Here is a 22,224-nt window from a genome sequence, read left to right on the forward strand (position 1 = left end):
AGGCTCAAGTCTCAAAATGTGTCAGTAATAATCGCGTGGCAAGAAATTTCAACTCATTAGATTCAAACTTGTGCCAGCGGCAACTTAAGGCTCTTGGGTAACGCAAACAACAAATATTTGTGTCTTGGAAAGTCGACAACTTGATACAACAGATAATGGGGACAAACTTGATCACTTTCTCACCAACGCTCTGAGAGATTAAACAAAAAGTGAAAGGCGAGGGATTTAAGAAGCGATCTTCGCGCAGCTAATGAGCTGCGCACACGTCAATAACACTTCCAGGCATTCGTGGCATACATACTTCGCTCCATCCCGTCGCACCTCGGCGGATTTTCACGTGACATTCTCATCTTGATTGCCATGCCTTGCCGAATCCAAGCGATACCAATAGGGGAAGTTTCGCACCTCTAGATCATCCTCGAGAATCATGCCACAGGCTGGCTGGAGATGCCCAACGTCCGTTTCTCGTTGCCCTTACGGCGTTTTTCAAAGTTCCTTCCTTTCTGTCAATTATCATAGAGAGAAGCTGAACTTCAATGTGTGTGTGTCTCTCTGTTTGCCATGCGTGTATCACGTTCTCAGTCGGAGTTTCCTGTCGACAATTCCGGGGTTACGGGTATCAGCAGTGATGCGTATAGTGGTAAAGTCCTCGTCTCAAATCAGCCGACAAACATTGAGCCAAGTGAACAACATAGATGTTCCAGTCGGACACATGAAACAGTATATCTCGATCCGATTACTCATGATGAAAGTCGTGCTTACATGACCATGTTCACCATACGTATGCTTGGTAGAACAGAGTGGAGACATGTACTCTTAGTTTTTGACTTGAGTAAGTGTCAACGTTCTTGAGTGTCACGCATATTGTATATCGATCACTTCTAGCGGGGAATCTCTCACGATAAGATTCCACTACGCTGCAATTGAAATGCTTCTGTGCATGGTCTAGACGCATGTGCATCCATAAGGAGTTGTCTTGGGCCAAATTGCCCCAGTTCTCTCAGCCCAGTTCCACCCATCGTCCCACTCGTTGTCGTCCATGATATTCTGTAATCTGAGCCCCAGGAAGCACGCCTTGTTGGCTAAGTGGTATAGCGTCTCACTAGTATTAGTGACATGAGAAGATCGGCGGTTCGATTCCGCCACGAGGCAATTCCCAGATCACTCGTCAAGAACTTCATTTTTGACTTTTGCTGTAGCGACCATTTTATAAGGCCGGGATGCTATGTTCCTATACTGTGTCCTGCTTGTCTCATCGCCAGTACCATGAAATCCTAGTTCATCGTCGATTTTGTTTGCTCTTATGCTTTGCCAGACAGGATTTGCAAAGTCTCCAGCAGGAACCCAACAAATAAATTGTTGGTTGTGGTTTCTCATTTTCTCTCCATCGCAAAAGTTGCCAACAATTTCTCAGCATCACAACCAAACTCAAAGCTACCCCGCATCGAAAATGAACGACCCCGAATTGTCCTGGGAGGAGCGGAAGCTGCACCATTGTGAGATGATGTCACGAAACAGGAATGGTATCAGCACTTGTCAAGCATCTTGCCACGTGCTTTCTCACGTGGATATCACACTCTCTTAGTATATAGACTGCTCTCATGTGCTCATTCTAGATGGGTTACTTCAAGCCACTTTAACCCACTTCATATGCCCATTGCTGCGTGCCATAACTCGTGACAGATGAAGTGTGGCTAGACTTGTTTGGCAGAAGCGAGCCAAGGCATATATATCCAGCTTTTCTACTCTTGTTCCAGCAAGGTGTTTAAAGATGCGACGGAGTCGCACCACCTTCGCCTTCCTGATGTTGGAGAAGCCAGGTGCCCGAAGATGCAGCGGCGCAGCAATCAGAGATGGTTTCGCGTCTGACTGGGTCATGAACTCGGCTGGAATTATTCAGGAAGACTAGCCGGCCAACCGCCGCGGGGACATAGCATGCGGGGACATGGCATGATTGTGGGTTGGGGAGGGGGGACTTACTATGTAGATCGGCTTCGCCAATTCCCCATGGCAGTTGTTCGGACGAGCAGGAAGTTCATCCCGTCGGATAGATGGCCCTGACGCTAGTTCTCTCTTGGCATGAACATGCAATTGGAGATCACTGCATCTGGCTGTTGGCTTGAGGAGCTGTCAAACCTTGCGGTGTTGACTTGAATGCTTGGACCTTTTCGACGAAGTTGAACCGGCCTACGGACAGACTGGTCCTCTTCTATGACTCGCCTTGACCTGAGAATTTCCCAGTCGGTGAACGGTCGCCCGGGATATCATTGATGAGGACATGGCGCCACGGACGCGTCCCACTTGAGCATTTTAAGCTGGAAATTCAACCAGGTACCATCGCATCCAAGCTGTCTACGGTTTGTCAATTTCCCTCGTCGATCCATCATATCACCACCACCTGGTCTCATTTGATGATTTGCCTCGACCCCAACTTTCGGACGCCCATCCTCCGCGTTCAAGTAGGCATAGCGCTCCGGTCCCTCACCTTGGCATCTCCAACTTCTCCCCGCGTGCCCCGGTCGACGCACCCGTGGCACGCGGCCCAACGGCCTCCGTGGTTCGAATCGGGAAATACCCCGGCCCAGATAGTTCGGATCGCATTTCCTTCCATGATGTAAACTTTTTTCCGAAGGTGAGGGTTCAATATATATGGCACGCAGCCACAGCATACGTCTCCGTCTGGTTGGGCTTTTTGAGGCGTCTTTGCGAGAGAGAAAGTCATCTGGATTAGGGTTGCAGCACGGCATTCCCGTCAATTGAAAATCAACAATGCTACCTCAACTCTCCGGTCTGCTTTCAATTGGCCTCCTGGCCAGCGGAGCCGCGTCCGCGGCTTGCATCAGGAAGGGCTTCGTCACGGTCAAGGGCACCAAGTTCCAGCTCGATGGCGAGGACTTCAACTTTGCGGGAAGCAATGCTTACTACTTCCCCTTTGACAACGTATGCGACTCTGCAAATAACACTCCAGGTGATTGGCTCTGGCGAGATGCGATCGTGACTGACTGTGCTTCATAGAACCAAGCCGATGTCGAGGCCGGTCTGACCGCTGCCAAGGACGCCGGGTTGAAGGTCTTCCGCACATGGGGCTTCAACGACAAGAACGCCACGTACAACGCCGACGGCTTGCCCCAGTACGGCGGCGAGGGCGCCGGTGACACCGACATTGTCTTCCAGAGATGGGACAATGGCACTTCCGTCATTAACATCGAGGCCTTTGACAAGGTCGTCAACGCCGCGGACAAGGTCGGCATCAAGCTGATTGTCGCACTCACCAACAACTGGGCCGATTACGGTGGTATGGACGTCTACACGGTCAACCTGGGCGGGAAGTACCACGACGACGTAAGCAATTACTACGTTCTCCATCCAAGCAATGGACTATGCAACACTTGAACGAGTACGTTTACTAACAAGCTCGGACCGATAGTTCTATCACGTCCCCGCGATCAAAGACGCCTTCAAGCGCTACGTAAAGGAAATGGTCACCCGCTACAAGGACTCACCAGCCATCATGGCCTGGGAGCTCGCCAACGAACCCCGCTGCGGCGCCGACGGCACCCGCAACCTCCCCCGGAGCGACGACTGCACGCCCGAGCGCCTCGGCGCCTGGATCACCGAGATGAGCGCCTATGTCAAGTCCCTCGACAACAAGCACCTCGTAACATGGGGCGGCGAAGGCGGCTTCAACATCGAGTCGGACGACTGGGCGTACAACGGCGCCGACGGAAGCGACTTTGACCACGAGCTGGCGCTGCCGAACATTGACTTTGGCACCTTCCACTCGTACCCGGATTGGTGGAGCAAGACGGTCGAGTGGACGGAGCAGTGGATCCGGGACCATGCTGCGTCCGGGAAGAAGGTTGGCAAGCCGGTTGTGCATGAGGAGTATGGGTGGTTAACTGCCGACAAGAGGCTTGAGTATCTTGGTAAGGTGGATGATACGCCGAGGACAAGGGTGCTGGGCAAGTGGCAGGCGATTTCGCTTGAGGAGGAGATGCCGGATATGTACTGGCAGTACGGCTTCTCCAACTATTCGTATGGTCGGAACCATAATGATGGGTTCACCATCTACCTGGATGATGCCGAGGCCCAGCCGCTTGTTTACGAGCATGCTGCCAAGGTCAACGCGCTCTAAAAGTAAGGTTCGGAGTGTATATATTCACCTACATAGGAATAGGAGCTACTGCACATCAATTACCTTACGTATTAGCCGTTCATTTCAGACTTTGGTTTAACTTGGCGTAAATGTTCCTTCTGTTCTCTGCCTGGGCCATCGACTTTCTATTATAATGCTGGGTGGGTATGGAGAAACGGAATATCGCCAGAACGTAGATGCAATCACGCTACCGGGCTCACACGAGACTCTTTACCGTGAATGAGTGATGAAAGAGTATATAGAGAAACTTCTAAAGAGTATCCACAATCGCTGGGAAAGGTCTATATGTCATAAAATGTACAATCTATACACGGAATCGACGCTCGTCAAACCGCCTCCATCATCTTCCTTGGGCTTTACCTCCTGCCCATCTCATACGGCGACTCAACCGACTGATACTTAGTCGACTGCCACCCACCCCTCGCCCTCGACTGCTTCCTCTCCTCGGCCTTCATCTTCAACCCAAACACAATCGCCTCCACAATCTCCATCGGATTCCACATCTCCACCAGCGCCCACAGCCCACCCGGCCCACCAGAGTACGTCTGCGGCTCATACGCCTCCAAATCCCCAGCCAACGGACGGCGCGTGTTACCGCTGCCGATGACGTAGGGCCGGTGCGAGTAGGCGTAGTGGAAGAAGGCGGCGAGGGGCAGCATCTCGATGCAGATGAGCATGGAGGGGATGCCGATGCGGAGATCGGCGTCGGTGAGTGTTGATGTCGGGTTTAGGACGCCTGTGTCTTTGAGGATCCAGAAGATGATGTTTTCGAGAAAGGTGAGGGTGACGACGAGCTTGAAGGCGAAGAATTTGGCGAGGGGTTGGTGGTGGGAGAGTTTGGTGCGGAGTTGCATGAAGAAGCGGATTACGGTCATGAGGGCGAGGGTGAGTGAGACGGTGCCGATGATTTGCAGCTTTGGGAATTGTTAGATCCAGACTTTGGTGTTTGGTGACCAGGTGGAGGGGGACTGCGTGGACTTACCCATAACCTAGCAAAATGCACCTTGCTCTCGAACTCGCAGTAGACGCCGGCTGCTTGGGTGATGGCGGTCAAGATGGCGACGAGCAGGGCGATGACCGGGTACTGGAAGACGGCGAACCACATTTTCTGCGACGGGTGTTAGATGCGTGTACTACCGGCACGATGCTTGTGCAGTTGACTGACTCTATACCACTGGAGGCCATTTTCCTCCCCATTGGCAGCCTTCTTGTTTTTCACAGTCATGCCGGCGAAGAAGACGTCCCTATGCTGCTCGCTAGGCGAGACGAACTCGCAGAGGAGGAGGAAGAAGGTGGCTAGGCAGATGGACTGGACGAACTCGAGCCAGGGGTGGAGGTAAACTTCGGCCGTGGGGAAGCAGATGGATAGAAAGGAGATGATGGACCAGAAGGGGATGATGAGTGAGATTCGCAGGATTCTACGCTCGAGGTTAGCGCTACGGCGTCCGAGTGTGTGATACGGTGCATGCCGAAGGAAGTGGCGCACTTGATTTGTTCGTTGCTCTTGCTGAGGTGCGTTGCGTGGAGGATCATGAGGGTGAAGATGATGAGACATGATGCGGCGGTGAAGCTGCCGGAGAGGATTCTGTTGAATGCGTAGAAGGACATGGTGCCGAAGAGAGGTTGGGATGCATCTTGGGTCGGTGTCAGCAAAGAGACTATGGTAATGACAAACTAGGTACGAGTGAAGAGACTGACCTTCTGCGAGAGAGATGTCTGGGCAGACATCCTTGGTGCTATTAGAGCTGCCGTCGTTGTCGCGGAGGAGGCCCCTGGCCTGGACGAGAGTTTCGTAAATAAGCATGACAGGACAATGGTAGAGTCAGACTAGTCGTATTCTAAAGTGAAGTAGGGTTGACAATGATTCGAAAGACGTAAGACATCTAGAGCTCCCAAGCCCGGTAGTTATATCTCTCTCGCGACTACACTTCTGACGCCCGCAAGCGCGGAGTCCTCCCCAGACCATCACCAGCCCCATACCCAGCAGGCAGCTTAGCTGTAAGAGCAAAAAAATAAAAAAACAACAAAAAAAAACAAGCCTTTGGGACCCCATCTGCGCATCCGTTGCATCGGCGTTCCCCATCCATCGCATTCGCTTACTTACATTCGCAGAAATCCTCCGCTAGTCACCAAGACTCCGCCTCCTCTAAGCCAACGGTCGCTGCGGTACCCAATTGAAATGAACAGAGCGCATCAGCGGCGCCCGGGGTGTTGACGTGTAGGGCCTGTAGGGCAGTGAGGGGTGTAGCGCCGTACCTTATCTAGACGCAATCTAAGCCCGCGGGAGCGGGTAGGCCTCTCTCTTCGATTGACGATTCACGTCTCACTGGTCCTCCTTTGGCAAAGATCTTTCCCATTTTACACCTTACTGCGTATGGATGCTAGTACTTTGGCCTGGTGGTAGGCATGTAAGTGAGATTGTTGTACACCCCACAGGGCGCGCCAATCCCCGTGGCTGAGCTACCAGAGTCCTTGAGTCTTTCACATAAGTACCCCATCTCGCGACTCGGATAATCGGCACACGGCCTGAATCCTGCCACCAACTCTCACCAGTAACCACTCACCACCGCGCAGATACGTCTAAGTTCAAAGGCGCTGTTAGAGGAAAAGAAAACTGGGTTGAATGGTTTTCCTCTTCCGGTATAGGGCCAGGCTTACTCGGCTCAGAAAGTGCCGGCTATGCTAACATCCTGCATCACAGCGACCAAAACTCCCAAAACCAACAAGCCCTCTTTCGCACCAGCAAATACCAAGAACAAACCTCCCGCTTTTAACGGCGCAAGCCGGAGCAACCCCCAAGACGCGAACTCGGCGCTAACACGTCGAAACAAGCTTCTCGTTCACCAAGGCAGTGAGCCGGGGTAGAAAAGATTGGATCCATGATCATTGACGCAGATTTACGGTGGGCAGGCGGTTTTGTGGGCGGGTGCCTAGTCCCATATCCCTTGAACCTTTTGAGGGACCCTTGAACGGACTCACTCATGGCCGCTGCTCTCAATGGAATCGCCAGCAGCTCATACTGAGTCCATGAGGCCTTCACCCGAAGCCTGACCTTGCATGTGAATATCCTCGTGGAGTGTGATCGGATCTACCCGCGACCCTACGAACAGCGCATGGGAAACCTCCATGCAGACAGTCAGACTGCGAAAAATGGGTAAAAGACAAGGTGCGATCGTCAGTGATCGGCCATGGGGGGGGGAGCAGCAAGCTATGCGAGCGTAAGCAGCCCCCAGAGCCCCCAGAGCCCCCAGAGCTAAGCTGAAAGAACTAGCACAGGCGCACGAAAAATCACCTTTTCCACTTTGGCTGGCAGAGCTGGCATTGATGTCATGTTCCTCGGTGAATAGACTTCAGCACCGACGGGCGAATTCGCCGAGAGAATAAGCCGACGGCGTGTAGGAGGCGAAACCCCGGGTAATACAACTTGGTAGATATGTCCGTAGACCCCAACAACAAAACAGCCAAATGTCAAGCTGGTACCCGGATGACGGAAGTTAATAAACCCCGACATTGCAGTTTGAAGATCTCACATTAGTCCTGCGCCTCAACCTTAGGCGCGAACTTGACCAACCCTCCGCCGTTCTCGACATCCTCCTCCAGATTATCCACCGGAATCCCCCGCAACGCCGCCTCTGGAAACATCATCCCGCCCGCCCTCGGCTTCAAGGCGGTCAAGATCCCCTTCTCCTTGGCAATCCTCAATAATGCCTCCCTCGCCATAATTCGCAGGTGCCGCGGCGTCGTGGGGATGACATACAGGTGGCTCAGCGGCCAGATCAACCTCACAGCATCGAAATATGCCGAGGGCAAATCCGGGTCTAGGTCCGGCATTTTCCCACCTAGCGACCGCGGTATCCCCTCTGCGACATCCCGCCCGGCCGTCGCGATGATACCCATGCAGAATTCCCGGCGGGCGCGGAGGACCTCCGGGTGAAGCAGCGGGCACCCACCACACTCTGCATCGCAGTCTTCCGGGACCAGCGGTGGCTCACCATATTCCACGAGATTCGAAATGAGAATGATCATGTGGTGCACTTTGATCCTCGCGCTGCGCCACGAGTTCCAGAAGTAGCCCCACACCGGCCCCGGTTCGATTTGGAACTCGGGCGCCACCCGCATCCACTCCGCCATGGCGAGGTCCGCCCGGTCACTCTCGGCGATTAGGGCCGGGTACGCCGCCCGGGCGCGGGACGCATCGCCACTGATGGTTATCGGGATCAGTGTCGATAGAAGGGAGCATGCTGCGGAGAGGTAGCGGCCCGTTTGGAGGAGGAGGCCCTCGTTCGGTTGGAGCGTTGCTTCGATGATGTCGAGCCAGCGTTCAAAGTCTGGGGGGCAAGGCGTGTTTGCGATTGTGAGTTGGACTTGCTAACGTGGAGGTTAGTAAATGAGGACTATAGGTGAGCGTTTTGCTGTTAGTGATGAATACTTACTATCATGTTGTGCATGACCCAAAAGATTTGACGACCATGCCGGGTGTAGAGCTGCCGGTCCCCCCTTGCGCGCATGAGGCTGAGGAGGCCCTGGCCGTGGATGTGCCAAGGAACTTCGGGCGACGAACCCCTTTCTTTTTCGGTTATGAAGGACCTCCGTTCCAACCCGCCAATCATCAGCTGTCAACATGTTCCATTTGGTTAGTTCCCTGCTCCTCAAGATAATACGCTACGGATACAAAACCAGCACATTGCACCCGGGGTTTGGGCTCGATATCCCGAGTATTAGACAATGTCATACGCCGCATCACTCACCTCATAGTTCCCCAGAAGCCACACTGCAACAATCGTCGAGTCTGAGGTATACGTCTTGGGGCTCCTGATCGCCTCCTGCACCGCGGCTAGGGCATGGCCGAGAACGATAGACAGCTCGCGGTAATCGGCCCTTGGACGAAATCGGTTGATCATGTACGCCCTGGTAAAGACCTGGCCGGTAAGAACGAGGCAGTGGTCTTGCCCGGCGCCCCGGAACAAGCCTGGGAGAAAGTCCAGGCTCTGATAGAATCCCAGCACCAGCGGAATGGACTCGGCGGTCCAGTGTTGGCGGAGGGACTTGAGCACCGGAAGTGCTACGGATACCTGCGTCGAAGTGCTGGTGTTGGTAGCGATGCTTGTGGCAGGCGTGGACTGCCGACTCGGCTGCCGGCTCGATGCAGGGGACGACGACGAGGTCGATGCCGTCGTTGATGATTCCGGGGTGAATTCTATGATCTGCAGGGTCCCCGAGCTGGTCGTCGACGCCGCCTCATCGTCCTGGTCTTGGTGCTGGTGAGGATGCTGTTGGTGGTTCCTCTTCTTCTTCCTCCGTCGCTCAAACGAGGTGGGATCGGCGTTCTGAAAGCGCATCCCGTCATCGTCGCGGTAGCCGGGGCACTGGACCCCGTACTTGATGCATCTTTGGCACTGAGGCCGGCCTAAATCGCACTTTTTGCATGCCACGGGGCCCGGCACGCAGCCGGCCCCCCCCCCCAGTTGTCAGCTGCACGACAATGGAGACTTGGGATGATCATTCACACGTATAAAGTAAAGTATGGTAGGTAGGTAGGTACAGGTATCCGTAAGCCAGCGGCATGAAGTAGGTATAACACGCGACGCTACGCACTTGCGAGCGGGAGCGGGAGAGCGGGAGGGCGGGAGGGATCCGTTTTGATTCGGATTTCCATCGAGTACGGTGTCTCTGATTGTTTCAGTCTCTCACCTTGACCCTTCGACTCCGGCACAAGTGGCAGTTTGGGCTCGGCCTGCCCGTATTCGGCATCGCGCGGCTCGGCTGGGCCTCCGGATATGCGTATGGGTGCGAACCAACCGGGGGGAGGTGGCGAACCGCTCTGTTGGTTTGGGACTTGGGAGAGGTCGTTCGTCTAGGTAGACATCCCCTTATCGATACAAGGAACAAGTACGGATATCGAGGGTTTGTGTAATGCAATTGGCTTGGGAACGAACGTCCGAAGACGGTCCCCACGTTCGATCTTGGCGCTGCGAGGCCGAATTCCGCGCCGTTGTTGGAGACGGCCAAAGACGGAGGTTGATGGGGAGAGGTCTGTGAGAGGGAGAATTGGGACGAGATTTGCGGAGAAGGGGAAGTTGTTCATCTCGAATGAGCTTTCCATAAGGGCTTAGGCAACAGCGGCGACGGGGGTTGCAGTGCAAGTCCACTGCAAGACGGCACCTTCCCGTCTCCCATGTTCATCATGTGAATTACATAAGCAACGTTATCGCCATGATACCGCAGCTCAGTGATAGCATCATGGATTGAGGGGAGAAAGCTGCGTGCTACCTTATCTCATCAACTTATGCCTGACTGAGTCTTTGAAAGAGGTTTGAGATTGAGAATAGAGTTTCTGCCAGAGTCTTTGACAACTCCCATCCAAAGTTCTAGACTCGGAACAGACGTTCTACCACAGCTTTGGCTCATTGTCTAACGTGATTGGGTAGCTGTTCAGCCTGTTCTGCTGCCACACTTCATGAGGCGCTAGAGTTAAAGTGTCGATCATGTGGAGCGTCCGAGCTCCTGGGCGATCCGAATACGAAAGATGCGCTAAGGACCATCATCACCAAGCCATCAAGAAGCTGTAAGAAATTGAGTCGTTGGTGAGAGCTCACTTGCCATTGCGCCACTGTTGTTCTGATCAATGTTCGTTTCACTTTCAAACGAACGAGTCGTTGCAGCTTGGCCGAAACTGGTGTTTGCTTTGGACCCTTGGCTGAGTCGTCTGAAATGCAATTGTGTCGATGATTCTCCATCTCTGTCTTGAAATGCGATACTTCTCGCTTCCTCACGAAGCCTGTCCCTCGGGATTCAAGATCAATTGCGCCAAGGACTTGTTACTCATCAACATGCCACAAAGATGAAATATCATCCTAGAAAATCCAGATGGCAGAAAAGGATAACGCATCCCAATTGCTGGCATATGCCGTCCCGACTCCCCAAGTCGTCCCTATCCCGTGCTCACCCGTGGCGAAGATGGAGAATGGCAAGAATGGTTCGACTGGCAGCACGAATTCCCGAGAGATCCGCTCCGCTTTCCATCTCTTCCTCGAATTCCCATTGGGAAACCGGTGAGATCAGCCCCACCATGGTATTTCGTAACTCCGTCTTCGGGGCACCGCACGGACACCGAGTGGCCCGAAGTTCCCAAAATGTCGCGGCGGTCGACGTTGTGTGCAGCTCAACAATCTCGTTGATTGCGCCAAATCAGCGCATTCAATTGAGTAGAGCTTACCTTACACCACAGTAGTGGATGGAGGGGAGGGGAAGGAACGAGTCCGGTGCATTCTAGAGAGGGATTGGCAAATCAGATGGCACAAGCAAGGCGTTGGCGCACTCTGCCACGCTACATGATTGTGTCTGTCTAATGCCCATCACTGCGTAGTGCGGCCACTACCAAAGTGACACCACCACCCGAATGCGCCGGGAGTGGATACGTACCTCGTCGAGACAGTACGTAACGATGAGGGGACCCCGCTAGAGGGGAGGACGCAGGGCACACGCTGCTGTGAGTGGCCAGAATGATCAGCCCGACCTCGTTTAAATGAACAGATGAAGCTTAGCGCCATCATTTCATCTGGCGGGTCCCTTCTTTTTTTTTTTTTTTTTTTACTTCCTCCCTCTTTCCTAATGTGCTGGTGTCGCTAGGTACAGCAGGCAGGTGGTGGTCGCACTCTTTCGCCATCCCTCTTTCCCATCCCGTCCCTTGTCGCCCAATGTTACTGGTCGCAAGCCCGCACCCACGGAAGGAGCTCTTTGGTGGGAGGGTGGGTGGTGGTTGACTAATTTGCTCCAATGTGCCAATGTGGGTGAAAATAAACGGATCCCAAAAATGTTTCTGCCATTTCGTTTGCCCCTGAACAGAAGCAGACGCCGAAAGAGCAGCAACAGCATTGCCAGCAACAGCAACAAGAGGACCGCCAGACCGACCGACCGAGCTGCGAGCGAGCGCAACTTCATCGGAACACCTTTATCGGCGACGTGACTCTTTTGTCATTCCTTTCTTCCCCATCTACACCTCGCTTCCTCTCATATTCACTCCCCTCTCTCTCTCTCACCTAGCACACCGATAGCTGCCATCCCATCAACCTCCCGCATCCCACCTGCGTCCCTCCGTGCCTCCGTCTGCTCTCCTGCGCATCCCATTGCCGAACAGAGACACCAAGAAACGAACAACCGTACCACACACAAAGCCGGCCCATCATGGACGTCGCGCTCGATTTCCTTGACCCCTTGGTCCTGGACAAGGCCTACGCCTACTTCGTCCCCGCGCCTACCACATCCAGCGGCGGCGCATACAACGCGACCGGCGACGCTTTTGCCTCATCATCACCAACAGACCTCTCAAACTCGTACGGCTCAGCATGGCCCCGCGACAGCATCCTGCGCCAAACCATCTCTCTCCTCGCAATCACCCAGATAGGCGCCTGCGCCCTCTACTGGATCTTCAGCCCGCTCTCCTACTACTACATCTTTGATCGCCGCCTCGAGTACCACCCGCGCTTCCTCAAGAACCAAATCCGCCAGGAGATCATCTCCTCCATGAAGGCCGTCCCCGTCATCAACATCTTGACTTTGCCATTCTTCCTCGCCGAGGTTCGCGGAAAGAGTCTACTGTACACCCACGTTGAGGAGTATGGTCTCTGGTGGATGGCCTTCTCTGTAGCTATTTTCATGGTCTGGAACGATATTGCCATTTACTGGATTCACCGCCTCGAGCACCACCCCTCCGTCTACAAGTACATTCACAAGCCACACCACAAGTGGATTGGTATGTCACCACATATTTACTCCTTCTTTTTTCCAGTCGACGGAACGACGACCAATTCTATGGCCTCGACTGACTCTATCTAGTGCCTACGCCTTGGGCCGCCCTTGCCTTCCACCCCCTCGACGGCTACGTCCAATCTCTGCCCTACCAGTTAGTCAGCCCCCCATGAATCGCCATCATCAACCTAGAGCCACTTGAGCCTCAACTCTGTGACCATGTGCAATGAAGCTAACATCCCCCAGCGTCTTCGTCTTCGTCTGCCCCATCCAGAAATACCTCTACATGGGTCTCTTCGTTCTTGTCCAGATCTGGACCATCCTCATCCACGACGGCGACATGATCTCGGGCCACTGGCTCGAAAAGTACATCAACAGCCCCGCCCACCACACCCTCCACCACATGTACTTCACCGTCAACTACGGCCAGTACTTCACCTGGGCCGATAACTACTTTGACTCTCACCGCGCGCCCCAGCCCGAGCTCGATCCCCTCCACGACGCCCTCAAGGTCATGCGCGCAAAGGGCCTTGTCGACGAAAAGGGAAACCCGATTCCTCAGGAGCAGAAGAAGGATCTGTAAGGGGTAGAGTCTCAGGAAAGAGAATGTTTGGATTTATGGGTTTTGGAGTTGCATTCGGTCGCGTTTTGAAAGACCGAAGCCCCTTTTGAAGAAAAGGATGCATGGAAGGAAGCATGGCGACACGTTGATGTTGAGATGAGATTTTCTTCATTTCACTCGAAAGTATCGGGAGGCTCCTCCAAAGGGTGAGTGAGCCTCCAACGACTTTCCACGTCCACTACAGGTTCCTGGTGGACTTTTCGACACATTCCTCATGGCGAATGAGCATTGCATAACTAAAATAATCATAATTAAGCGAATACCAATGGCATATTTCACATCTTTAACACTTTTTCCTCCTAACATTGACCGCGATTGACTCCTTACTCTCACTGACTTGCTGTCGCTCACTTGAGTCGGACGAAGCTGGCCTCACTGACGCGTCCCGTGTCTGGCTGAAGATTGAAACATGGACATTGGAGAAATTGTAAAAAAGTGAAAACCCAGCAGTGGCCAAGTGTTTGTCTTCTCGCCACTCATCCGACGTCACTCCGGTGGGAGGGAAGGTTACCCTATATGTAGGTTCACATATGTTCGGATTGTCGCGCAAGGTCCGTTCGCGAATCAAGCCAGCGGCCGTTGCGGACGGACAAGACCGGACCGTTTAGATGTCGGGCGGGGAGGAGGGTGAAAAGGACCCTTCATTCCGCTGTCGGTCGGTCTGGGTCGGTGGAATGTGGTCGGAGGTCGGGGGTCCTTGGCAAAGGGAAGTCTCTCTCCACTGTCAGTCTTCATTCGATGTGCGGATGAGCCGAGCTGGCGCGGGGGAGGAGGTCTGTCTTGCTTGGGCCCGTTTTCCCGCTTTGCCTTTCGCGGAAAGTCTATGCGATCTTATCTCCCTCGCGATAATCAAACCTGAACTAACACTATCTGTACCCCGCAGACCACACGCGACCTGGGAATTGCTTTGCAGCTATCCACCAGCCAGGGAATTGATCTGGTCTTTATGTTATTCTCATGTCACTTTCATCTTCCTATCAATTGAAACTCTGAAAATTTAAATGAGATTACCGTCTCAAGACCACGACACACTTGCGGAAGATTCATCCTTTCCCCCCGCTTCAATCTTATTGATGAGGTGCCTCATCTCACTACGCCACCAACAGGCCACATCAATTCATCTAAGATGACGATTCAAGTTACAGATCTCACTGAAGCGGATATTCCAGGGGCCGTAAAAGCAGTACAGTGAGTCCGGCATTCATCAAGGTGGCCCACGCGTCAAATTCGAACCTGATGCTAATGATTTACACTTCACAGACAAGCATTCAGCGGCGACCCTTACAATGTCTGGGTGTACGATCAATCAAAGGTACCACCCCTCTCAAACTTATTACTGTTCATTTCTTGAAGCCTACTAACTCTACATACTCCATCTACCAAGTGTGAGAGTGAGAAAAGGAAGAAACTGATGCTGACGTCGTGCCCCAGTTCAACCCGCAACGAAATTATGAATCCCTAGCCCTCCGCATGAGATGGGGCATCCGCAACGGCATCTTCCACGTCGCAAAAGAACAGGGCAGCGACGAGGTTCTCGGTGTGGCGATGTGGCTTCCTCCGCAGCCCGCCGATGCACCGCCAACGTGGAATGACTGGCTCGAGGGATGGCGGCTATGGTTTGGGCAGGTGAATTATAATCTGTGGTACGGGCGTGGGGGTTTGAACGTCAAGGTACTGCCCCGTCTGATCTCATCTCATTTCATCTCATTTCATCTCATTTCATCTCACTTATCTCCTTTATCCATCTTATCCATCTCACTCATCCCGATACTGACGAGGAAAATTAGCGATACTACATCTGGAAAGAAGCCCAAGCCAAAGCCCAGCGCGAGCTCTGGACTGACCCAAGGGGCTACTATTTTCTCAACATCATGGTTGTGCTGCCTTCCGCCCAGGGGAAAGGCGTGGGTGCGAAGATGATGAAGGTTATTACGGACCGGGCTGATGAGGAAGGTGTCAAGTGTTATTTGGAGTCGAGTAGGGATGTGCCGAATGTAAAGATTTATGGGCGGTGGGGGTTCGTGTTCGAGAGGGAGATGGTTTGTGACGATGAGGGGGATGCGATTCGGTTGTTTACCATGGTTAGGAAGCCTGGGGCTATGGCTGGGGATGGGAGGGGTGGTGGGTGAGTGAGAGTTGGTGTTCGGTAGTATGTGATTTTAATGTGAATATGATCTGGGCATGAGTTGTATTGGTGAAGAACTGGTGAAGGGTGAAATTCTTGACTAAAACCGCCTTCTCTTCCGCCGGCGCCTTGAGAGACAGAGAGGGAGGTTTGGCTGCCAAGGATCGAGTTCCGATGCTATCCAAACCTTGAGTCTGAATGCGAATTTGCTGTCCTCCCGGAGTGACCCCTCCCCCCGCATGACCGGGTTCATTGCGGGGGACCGTCACAACGCCGGACCGGGGTTGTCGGGAAGCGCTAGTATTCGTAGAAGCGGATGAGATAAGAGGGCTAGCTCGGTTGGTCTACGGAATACTGAGTGACAACTTATCTACTCCAACCTCCAAGTTCCAACTTTGGTCTTTCATACATGACGCTGGGTAGTCATCGGGCACTTTCCACTGCAAAGATAACTCATCCAGATTGAGCTCTTCGGAACCACGTCCGTATCATTGCCAAGGCTCGGAGAATGTCAAGCATCTTTATTTCACCCCACTCAATGCAGTCCTCCAGAGCCATGCATACGAAATCTAGAGGTGGGTGCCTCAGATGCAAATCGAAAAAGGTACAACTTCCCAACCTTACTGATACCAAGTTACTTCAAGCTGACAAGTCCATCTCAGACCAAATGCGATGAGCGGAAACCTGGATGCGCCCGATGCGAGGATAGGGGGATCCAGTGCCCAGGCTACGCCCTCAACGTGCGCTGGTCGCGAAAGCACCAAGTCCGCGTCGACCAGAAGGGTGCGACTCGAGGCTCACCCAGACAATCCAGCCTCGACGCATCCGTGTCTCAAAGACGTCTGCAGCAAACTGAGGCCACTTCGCCAGCATCGAATCAGATCGGTGCCGACGTCCTGCAACTCGTTGATCCCTGGCTCACGAGCCCTTTTCAGTGGGATCTTCCTGCTCTGCATCAAGAAATACCGTCTTTTGATGCTTCATCTTGCGCACTGTTGCTTGGAAGTCAAGAAGCAGTTCCTACAACTCCAAGTTGGGACATACCCTTTGTGAGTTCGGCTTGGACTGTTGATGGGCAGAGCCCGACGACTTCATCGTCCCAAGGTGAGGATCGCCAAGTGGAACAGTCATTCCCAATGAATGGAACCCCGACTATCATCGTCCAGGACAACAGCACCAGGCCCCAAGTTGAGATAGCTCAACCCAGGCCAAGTCAACAAGTCCTAGAGAGCAACCTTTGCGAGCTCTCCCATCTCCCAACCTCCCTATCTGAATACTTCTTCCGCGAGGTCATCACGCTGTACTGCGCATGGGATAGCAAGACAAACGTAATGCGCAACATCGTCGAGACAATGTGGCAGTCCTCCGGCGCTTTGTACCACACCATCCAGAGCATGGCCGCAGCCTGTCTATCAGAAGACTTCCCGCACCTGCTGCCCGTCGCCCGAAGGGAACACGGCAACGCCCTCAGACTCATCCGTGATCGCCCTCCAGCGCTACCTAAATCTACCCCAATGACCACAACACACAAGCGGGCCATGTTGCTCTCATCAACGCTCCTCGGCCACACCTCGAGCTGGTTCAGCCCCCAGAACCTCGCAACAGACATGTTCAGAGCGAGCTGCAGCATGCTCAAGGACGTCTCCGCCGAGACGAGCAGTGATGCAGACGCCAGCTTATCCTTCTTCAGCGATACCATGGACTACTGGGCCATGCTCCTCGCCTATCTAACAGACAGCAACCAACTAGGCGACTACCACCACACCAACTCCATCGGCCCCACGGACCCATCAAAGTCCATCGAGCCGCACCCTTACTCTGGTATATCCCACGCCACCGTCCGACTCCTGACCGACACGGGCATCCTCATCTTTCAGTACCGGAAACACATGGCCACCGTCAAGTTTCTCACCGAGACAGATCTAGACGTCTTCCGCGCCGCACTCCGCTCTGCAAGGAAATTCGAGCGCGCGCTACTGGCGCACCGCCCGCCTGACCTATCTCGCGTCACGGATCCGGGTGATCCCAAGACACCGCTACGGCACCTGGAGCTTATTGATGAGGCATACCGGTGTACGGGTCTCCTACAGCTGTACCGCGTGTTTCCGGATTTGTTGAATGAGCGATATGCACCGTGGGACAGGGAGCGGCTGCTTCGTCCGGTGCCGATGCCCGAGGCCGCGACTGGAGGACTAGATGGTCACAAGGTTCCCTCGGCAAGAGAGAGGAGGACGTGGTTGACGAAGCTGGCGATGTATATCCTCGGTATCTTACGGGATATACCCTTTGAGTCGCGGACGCGAAGTGCGCAGCCTTTTATCATGGTGGCTATCTCGAACGAGTTAAGGAGGGAGCCGCAGCATCTACGACAGCCGGATGCTGCATGTAGCGACATGGGGGCGGATGTGCTGGATATTGATCCCGCGTCTATCGAAGTGGCGAGGGCGCGCAAGTTTGTGCGATCGCGGCTGGCGGCTTATACGCACATTTTGCCGCTCCGCAAGAGTCGGGTTATTTCTGAGTTGATTGATCATACGTGGGCGGCGCTGGATGCTGGTGAGGAGGATGTGTATTGGCTGGATATCGCTCGCGAGAAGAATCTTGGGACAATGATGGGCTAGTTTGAGTAACGTGGCTTGTATGATGCGTGTCTCTTTTCTAACTACACTCTATTGGAATCATCTTCTATCTAACCTTCAGATCAACACGTCGGAACAGGTTCAAAGTTTGGACAGCTTCACCCCTTGAGGGTTCGCGAGCTTTGCAAACTTGAGCAACGTCTCATCCGCCGTGAGCTTCCCCCGCAACCGCTTCTCCGTGACGACATAAGCTAGCGGGAACCAGTCACTGACGTCTTCACCAAACATCATCCTGACCAAGGCCTCGCCCGTCAGCCAGCACTTGTCCATCCCGTACCCATTGAACCCGACAGCGATCCACTGTCCGCCACCAGCGTCTCCCGTTATCGAGTCGGGGATCCGACCCACGATCGGGAGACCGTCAGCCGTGTGTCCTTGGATCCCAGACCAAATTGCCTCCACCTCGGACGTCTTCGCCTCAGGTGCCCACCCCTCGAGAAATAGCTTCGGCAGCACCGTAGACAGAGCGTCTCTCGCCTTTTTCGGGACGTGGGTATCGTCTGGCGTCAATATATCCTTCATGTATGCTGTCTCATTCCCGATCCAGATCCCTCCTGTTAAGGGATTCTGCTGTAGGTAGTAGAGGCCCGTCACATAGAGACCGCTCCGGAAATCCAGCGTCGGCTTGTGGGACAGGCTCCACGAGCGCGAAGCGCCCAAGTTCCTTAGCGTTGGGCCGGGCTTCTGGACGGACATTGTGCCGCGGAAGGGATAGATGCGGCCTGCTAGTTGTGGTAGGAGATGTGATGCGTGGCCGTTGGTGCAGTGTAAGACTTTTCTGGCGCGGATGGTACCTCTTGGAGTCGTGATGAGATAGGGGTAATCTAGGTTGCTGGACGGCGAGAATTGGACCTGCAGAACTGGCGTGTTTGCTTCGATCGCGAGTCGGTTCCGGTGTTGTTTTAGGAGAGCTTCGTAGATTCCCATGAGGAGTCGGTATGGCCAGATGGCGCCGGCGTCGTGCTCTACGGCGCCGTAAGCATCTTCGATGTTCCACCTCTTCGATCAAAGGGTCATCCAGCCAAGCTTATATGCGTTTCTAGTAAGAAGACTTGTTCACGTACTTCTGGGACATCGCCACGCTCAATTACACGGTGATATGCACTATGCTCCGGCACCGCCCCTTGGAACTCAAGAACCGAGCTCTTGGCAGCAGCCCACGTCTCCTCGTCCCCGACGGCCATAACCTTGAGAACAGCACGAATCTGACACCGTTCCTGCGCCTCTGTGTCCATGTTTCTGACCATCCTCATGATTCACTCAACATTGAGAATGGAGAAGCGGGTAATCTGCTTTGCAGCCTCGACACCATGCTGTACCGCTAATGGCCCGTACGTATGCCCCGAAGCAGTCACTAGATGCCCGCCATTCCGGCCCGTGGCACCACTGACGAGTGTCCGGGCTTCGAGGATCGTAACGTGGGAGTTGCGTGATGCATCGTGTTCGAGGAGCGTCTTGGTGACGCTGCAGCCAGTGATACCGGACCCGATGACGGCGAAGTCGGTTTGTTTGGGGAGGGTAGGGGACTGGATTGATCCGAGGAGGTGCTCTGGGACCTGCCATGATGATGTTGTTGGGTTTGGTCGGGGTAGGCCTGGGTCTTGGGAGATGGCTTGGGAGACGTTTAGGAGAAACCTGGCTATGTCGGGATCTTGGGGTTTTTGGTCAGCATTGTATGTCTTGTGACTTTGAAACAAGAGTGACTCACTGAGGTAGGAGGACAGTTCATCATCAGTTCCCATCTTGAATGTTTGGTGAGATTCGACGTAAGGTGATGGTGATTTGGCAAGGAGGGATACTGGGCACTAATCCAGAGCTTTTTTTGCATGAGTGAACACGGATCATGAGATCTAAGGGTCTGAACTTCGTCCACCTTGGCCTCGGCATCAAGTCCCAACCAAAGCATTTCATCGTATCCATAGCCACGCCCATCATTCAGTTGCAGCTCACCCGCGATCTCTGCCGGTGTCGGCGAGGGTGAGGGTCGGGATGCGGGGCACCGGGAACGGATAGGGGCCCGCTCTGGCTTGCCGGATCGGGCAACTGCGTGCGAAATGCGAGCCGATAGCGCGGGAACCCCAAGAAACACGTACGGGACATGTTATCTTGTCTTGTGCGGACGAGATGATATCTCGTCTTATCGAAATGCTCCTAGGTCGGTTGATGAGAAGCTCGTGCTACCAGGTACATGAAGTCGGTCACACAAGCATGCACATGAAAGGCGCGTCTACTTAACTTGATCCCCCGATACTCCACCCCCAAGACTTGAGGGAGGCCATCTCCCTTCAAGCCCCTCCCTCCTCCACAACCCACACATATATCCACAGAGTCAGCAAATTTGGATGAGATCTCGCTCTTGGCGAAACCCCAAGCCATCAACTTCACAATGGATCAGCGATCCTCTTCACTCGACAAGGCATCGGCGGCCACAACCCGAAACGCAATCGCCGCCATGCCCGAGAAGGTGGACAACGAAGACACTGAGCACGGTTCCATCACCCATGGGGATATCACCGTGCAAACCATGAAGCCGTTTACAACTCTTTCCGCCCTCGGAATTGGCTACGGAACCACCAACACAGCTATCGGCCTGCTGCTGGTGTTCGGCAGTACCCTGCCCATGGGTGGCTCGCCGCTCTTCTTCTGGGGGTTTCTCGTCATGGCCTTTGTCGGCCTTGCGACCGCCGTCACCCTGGCGGAGCTGGCCTCCGCTATGCCGCACCCGGGTGGGCAGTATATCTGGGTCCACCGGCTGGCGCCGCCGAATTCTCGCCGGTTCTTGTCGTACATCACGGCCGTCATCAGCTGGCTTGCCGCCGTCGCCACGGGCTCGTCGGCATGTCTCTGTCCCTGTAGGGATCTGCTCCATTATCACGCTTCTCGACCCAAATTTTGACTATAAGCGCTGGATGGGCTTCTTAGGTTTTCAACTCCTCAACATTGTCACCGTATTCGGTGCGAGTTTCGAGAATTTGTTGCCAAAGATTTCCAAGATCATGTTGCTCTTCAGCTGCACTACCATCGTCGTCATTTTCATAACTCTCTTCGCCATGTCAGAAGAGCACGCCTCAGCAAAGGATTTCTTTGTTACGACAGTGAACATCTCGGGCTGGCAAAACGGCATTGCCTTCATCATCGGGATGAACGGCGCCAACTGGAGCTTCTCATGTCTCGACGTTGCCACTCACCTGGCAGAGGAGATGCCCCGGCCCAGCACAGATATCCCAAAAGCTCTGATATGGACCATTGTGGTCGGCCTCGTCTCCGGGCTCCTAGTCGTGACATCAGTTCTTATCAATGTCCCCGTCATTGATGGTGCCGACGACAACTCTGCCCTGGCCCTATTCTACCGTATTACAGATAGCAAGGCTGCCGCAGTTGGTCTCTGGGTGCCCGTAATGATCACGACTATCGGCGCAGTCTGGTCTATTCAGACCTGGCAGTCTCGGCTCGCATGGACTATCAGTCGTGAGGCTGGCTTTCCCATGCACCGCCATTTAAGCAAAATCGCGCCGGCCCCGCTACACACGCCTATCTGGTCCCTAGTTTTCTCAGCATCAGGGACTGCAATCTTTGGGTGCCTCTACCTCGCATCCGATCTCGCTTTCAACTCGCTCATATCTACAGGATTGCTACTTCAATACATCAGCTACAGTATCCCCGTTGTCTTGGCTCTATCCCAAGGCCGCTCAAAAGTCAAACACGGCCCTTTTTGGTATCCCAAACTTGGCTTTGCGGCGAACATCGTCATGCTGGCATGGTCGGCAGTTGCACTGATCTTTTACTGTTTCCCTTACTACCTACCTGCTGTTGCAGATGAAATGAATTATGCTTCGGCTGTCCTTGCAGGCATTGCGATTATTACGACATCACTGTGGTTCTTTTACGCAAAGAAAAATTATGAGGTCAAGGAACACCTGGGCCATTAGCACAG

General features: G+C 53.8%; 8 protein-coding genes and 1 non-coding gene across 9 annotated transcripts; 6 read left to right on the plus strand and 3 right to left on the minus strand.

Moving 5' to 3' along the window:
* Positions 1 to 1,072: 1,072 nt before the first annotated feature.
* BDP81DRAFT_t347 lies at positions 1,073 to 1,152 on the plus strand. The gene has a single exon. It is a non-coding gene; the product is annotated as a tRNA-Thr (tRNA).
* A 1,617-nt stretch (positions 1,153 to 2,769) lies between these two features.
* BDP81DRAFT_454888 (mannan endo-1,4-beta-mannosidase C) lies at positions 2,770 to 4,135 on the plus strand (the record flags this gene model as incomplete). The annotated part of the gene is made up of 3 exons (XM_060593004.1): positions 2,770 to 2,940; positions 3,016 to 3,342; positions 3,428 to 4,135. The coding sequence occupies 3 exons, from the start codon at positions 2,770 to 2,772 to the stop codon at positions 4,133 to 4,135; spliced, it is 1,206 nt and encodes a 401-aa protein (XP_060438855.1).
* Positions 4,136 to 4,379: 244 nt separating this feature from the next.
* Positions 4,380 to 6,209, minus strand: BDP81DRAFT_440380 (organic solute transporter Ostalpha-domain-containing protein). Its single transcript, XM_060591501.1, has 5 exons — positions 5,855 to 6,209; positions 5,643 to 5,790; positions 5,322 to 5,574; positions 5,139 to 5,264; positions 4,380 to 5,070 (listed from the first exon to the last, which is right to left on the minus strand). Exons 1-5 carry the CDS (start codon positions 5,958 to 5,960, stop codon positions 4,513 to 4,515), a joined length of 1,191 nt encoding a protein of 396 aa, XP_060438856.1. The 5' UTR covers positions 5,961 to 6,209; the 3' UTR covers positions 4,380 to 4,512.
* Positions 6,210 to 7,380: 1,171 nt separating this feature from the next.
* On the minus strand, positions 7,381 to 9,575 carry BDP81DRAFT_140373 (uncharacterized protein). The gene is made up of 3 exons (XM_060581821.1): positions 8,905 to 9,575; positions 8,590 to 8,769; positions 7,381 to 8,524 (listed from the first exon to the last, which is right to left on the minus strand). The coding sequence occupies exons 1-3, from the start codon at positions 9,493 to 9,495 to the stop codon at positions 7,688 to 7,690; spliced, it is 1,608 nt and encodes a 535-aa protein (XP_060438857.1). The 5' UTR covers positions 9,496 to 9,575; the 3' UTR covers positions 7,381 to 7,687.
* A 2,765-nt stretch (positions 9,576 to 12,340) lies between these two features.
* Positions 12,341 to 13,487, plus strand: BDP81DRAFT_333166 (fatty acid hydroxylase; the record flags this gene model as incomplete). Its single annotated transcript, XM_060585652.1, has 3 exons — positions 12,341 to 12,908; positions 12,992 to 13,058; positions 13,151 to 13,487. The coding sequence occupies 3 exons, from the start codon at positions 12,341 to 12,343 to the stop codon at positions 13,485 to 13,487; spliced, it is 972 nt and encodes a 323-aa protein (XP_060438858.1).
* Positions 13,488 to 14,652: 1,165 nt separating this feature from the next.
* BDP81DRAFT_333304 (acetyltransferase) lies at positions 14,653 to 15,655 on the plus strand (the record flags this gene model as incomplete). The annotated part of the gene is made up of 4 exons (XM_060585661.1): positions 14,653 to 14,714; positions 14,787 to 14,838; positions 14,958 to 15,197; positions 15,314 to 15,655. 4 exons carry the CDS (start codon positions 14,653 to 14,655, stop codon positions 15,653 to 15,655), a joined length of 696 nt encoding a protein of 231 aa, XP_060438859.1.
* Positions 15,656 to 16,207: 552 nt separating this feature from the next.
* Positions 16,208 to 18,272, plus strand: BDP81DRAFT_333260 (fungal-specific transcription factor domain-containing protein; the record flags this gene model as incomplete). The annotated part of the gene is made up of 2 exons (XM_060585658.1): positions 16,208 to 16,255; positions 16,314 to 18,272. The coding sequence occupies 2 exons, from the start codon at positions 16,208 to 16,210 to the stop codon at positions 18,270 to 18,272; spliced, it is 2,007 nt and encodes a 668-aa protein (XP_060438860.1).
* A 99-nt stretch (positions 18,273 to 18,371) lies between these two features.
* Positions 18,372 to 20,032, minus strand: BDP81DRAFT_465678 (FAD dependent oxidoreductase-domain-containing protein; the record flags this gene model as incomplete). The annotated part of the gene is made up of 4 exons (XM_060594306.1): positions 18,372 to 19,289; positions 19,355 to 19,513; positions 19,556 to 19,929; positions 19,999 to 20,032. 4 exons carry the CDS (start codon positions 20,030 to 20,032, stop codon positions 18,372 to 18,374), a joined length of 1,485 nt encoding a protein of 494 aa, XP_060438861.1.
* Positions 20,033 to 20,742: 710 nt separating this feature from the next.
* On the plus strand, positions 20,743 to 22,219 carry BDP81DRAFT_465679 (amino acid permease-domain-containing protein; the record flags this gene model as incomplete). Its single annotated transcript, XM_060594307.1, has 2 exons — positions 20,743 to 21,142; positions 21,213 to 22,219. The coding sequence occupies 2 exons, from the start codon at positions 20,743 to 20,745 to the stop codon at positions 22,217 to 22,219; spliced, it is 1,407 nt and encodes a 468-aa protein (XP_060438862.1).
* Positions 22,220 to 22,224: the final 5 nt, after the last annotated feature.

The sequence above is a fragment of the Colletotrichum phormii genome (genome assembly GCF_030913505.1).
Source record: "Colletotrichum phormii strain CBS 102054 chromosome Unknown BDP81scaffold_32, whole genome shotgun sequence".
Classification (NCBI taxonomy): domain Eukaryota; kingdom Fungi; phylum Ascomycota; class Sordariomycetes; order Glomerellales; family Glomerellaceae; genus Colletotrichum; species Colletotrichum phormii.

Bases quoted from the DNA above. Each gene is read 5' to 3' on its own strand.
- BDP81DRAFT_440380 (XM_060591501.1), bottom strand. From the start codon at position 5,960: ATGCTTATTTACGAAACTCTCGTCCAGGCCAGGGGCCTCCTCCGCGAC. The intron at 5,791-5,854 runs GTCAGTCTCTTC...CACCGACCCAAG, and splicing joins AGACATCTCTCTCGCAGAAG to ATGCATCCCAACCTCTCTTC. The intron at 5,265-5,321 runs GTCAGTCAACTG...CACCCGTCGCAG, and splicing joins ATGGCCTCCAGTGGTATAGA to AAAATGTGGTTCGCCGTCTT.
- BDP81DRAFT_140373 (XM_060581821.1), bottom strand. From the start codon at position 9,495: ATGCGCTTTCAGAACGCCGATCCCACCTCGTTTGAGCGACGGAGGAAG. The intron at 8,770-8,904 runs GTGAGTGATGCG...ACATGTTGACAG, and splicing joins GGCTTCTGGGGAACTATGAG to CTGATGATTGGCGGGTTGGA. The intron at 8,525-8,589 runs GTAAGTATTCAT...CCTCCACGTTAG, and splicing joins GGGTCATGCACAACATGATA to CAAGTCCAACTCACAATCGC.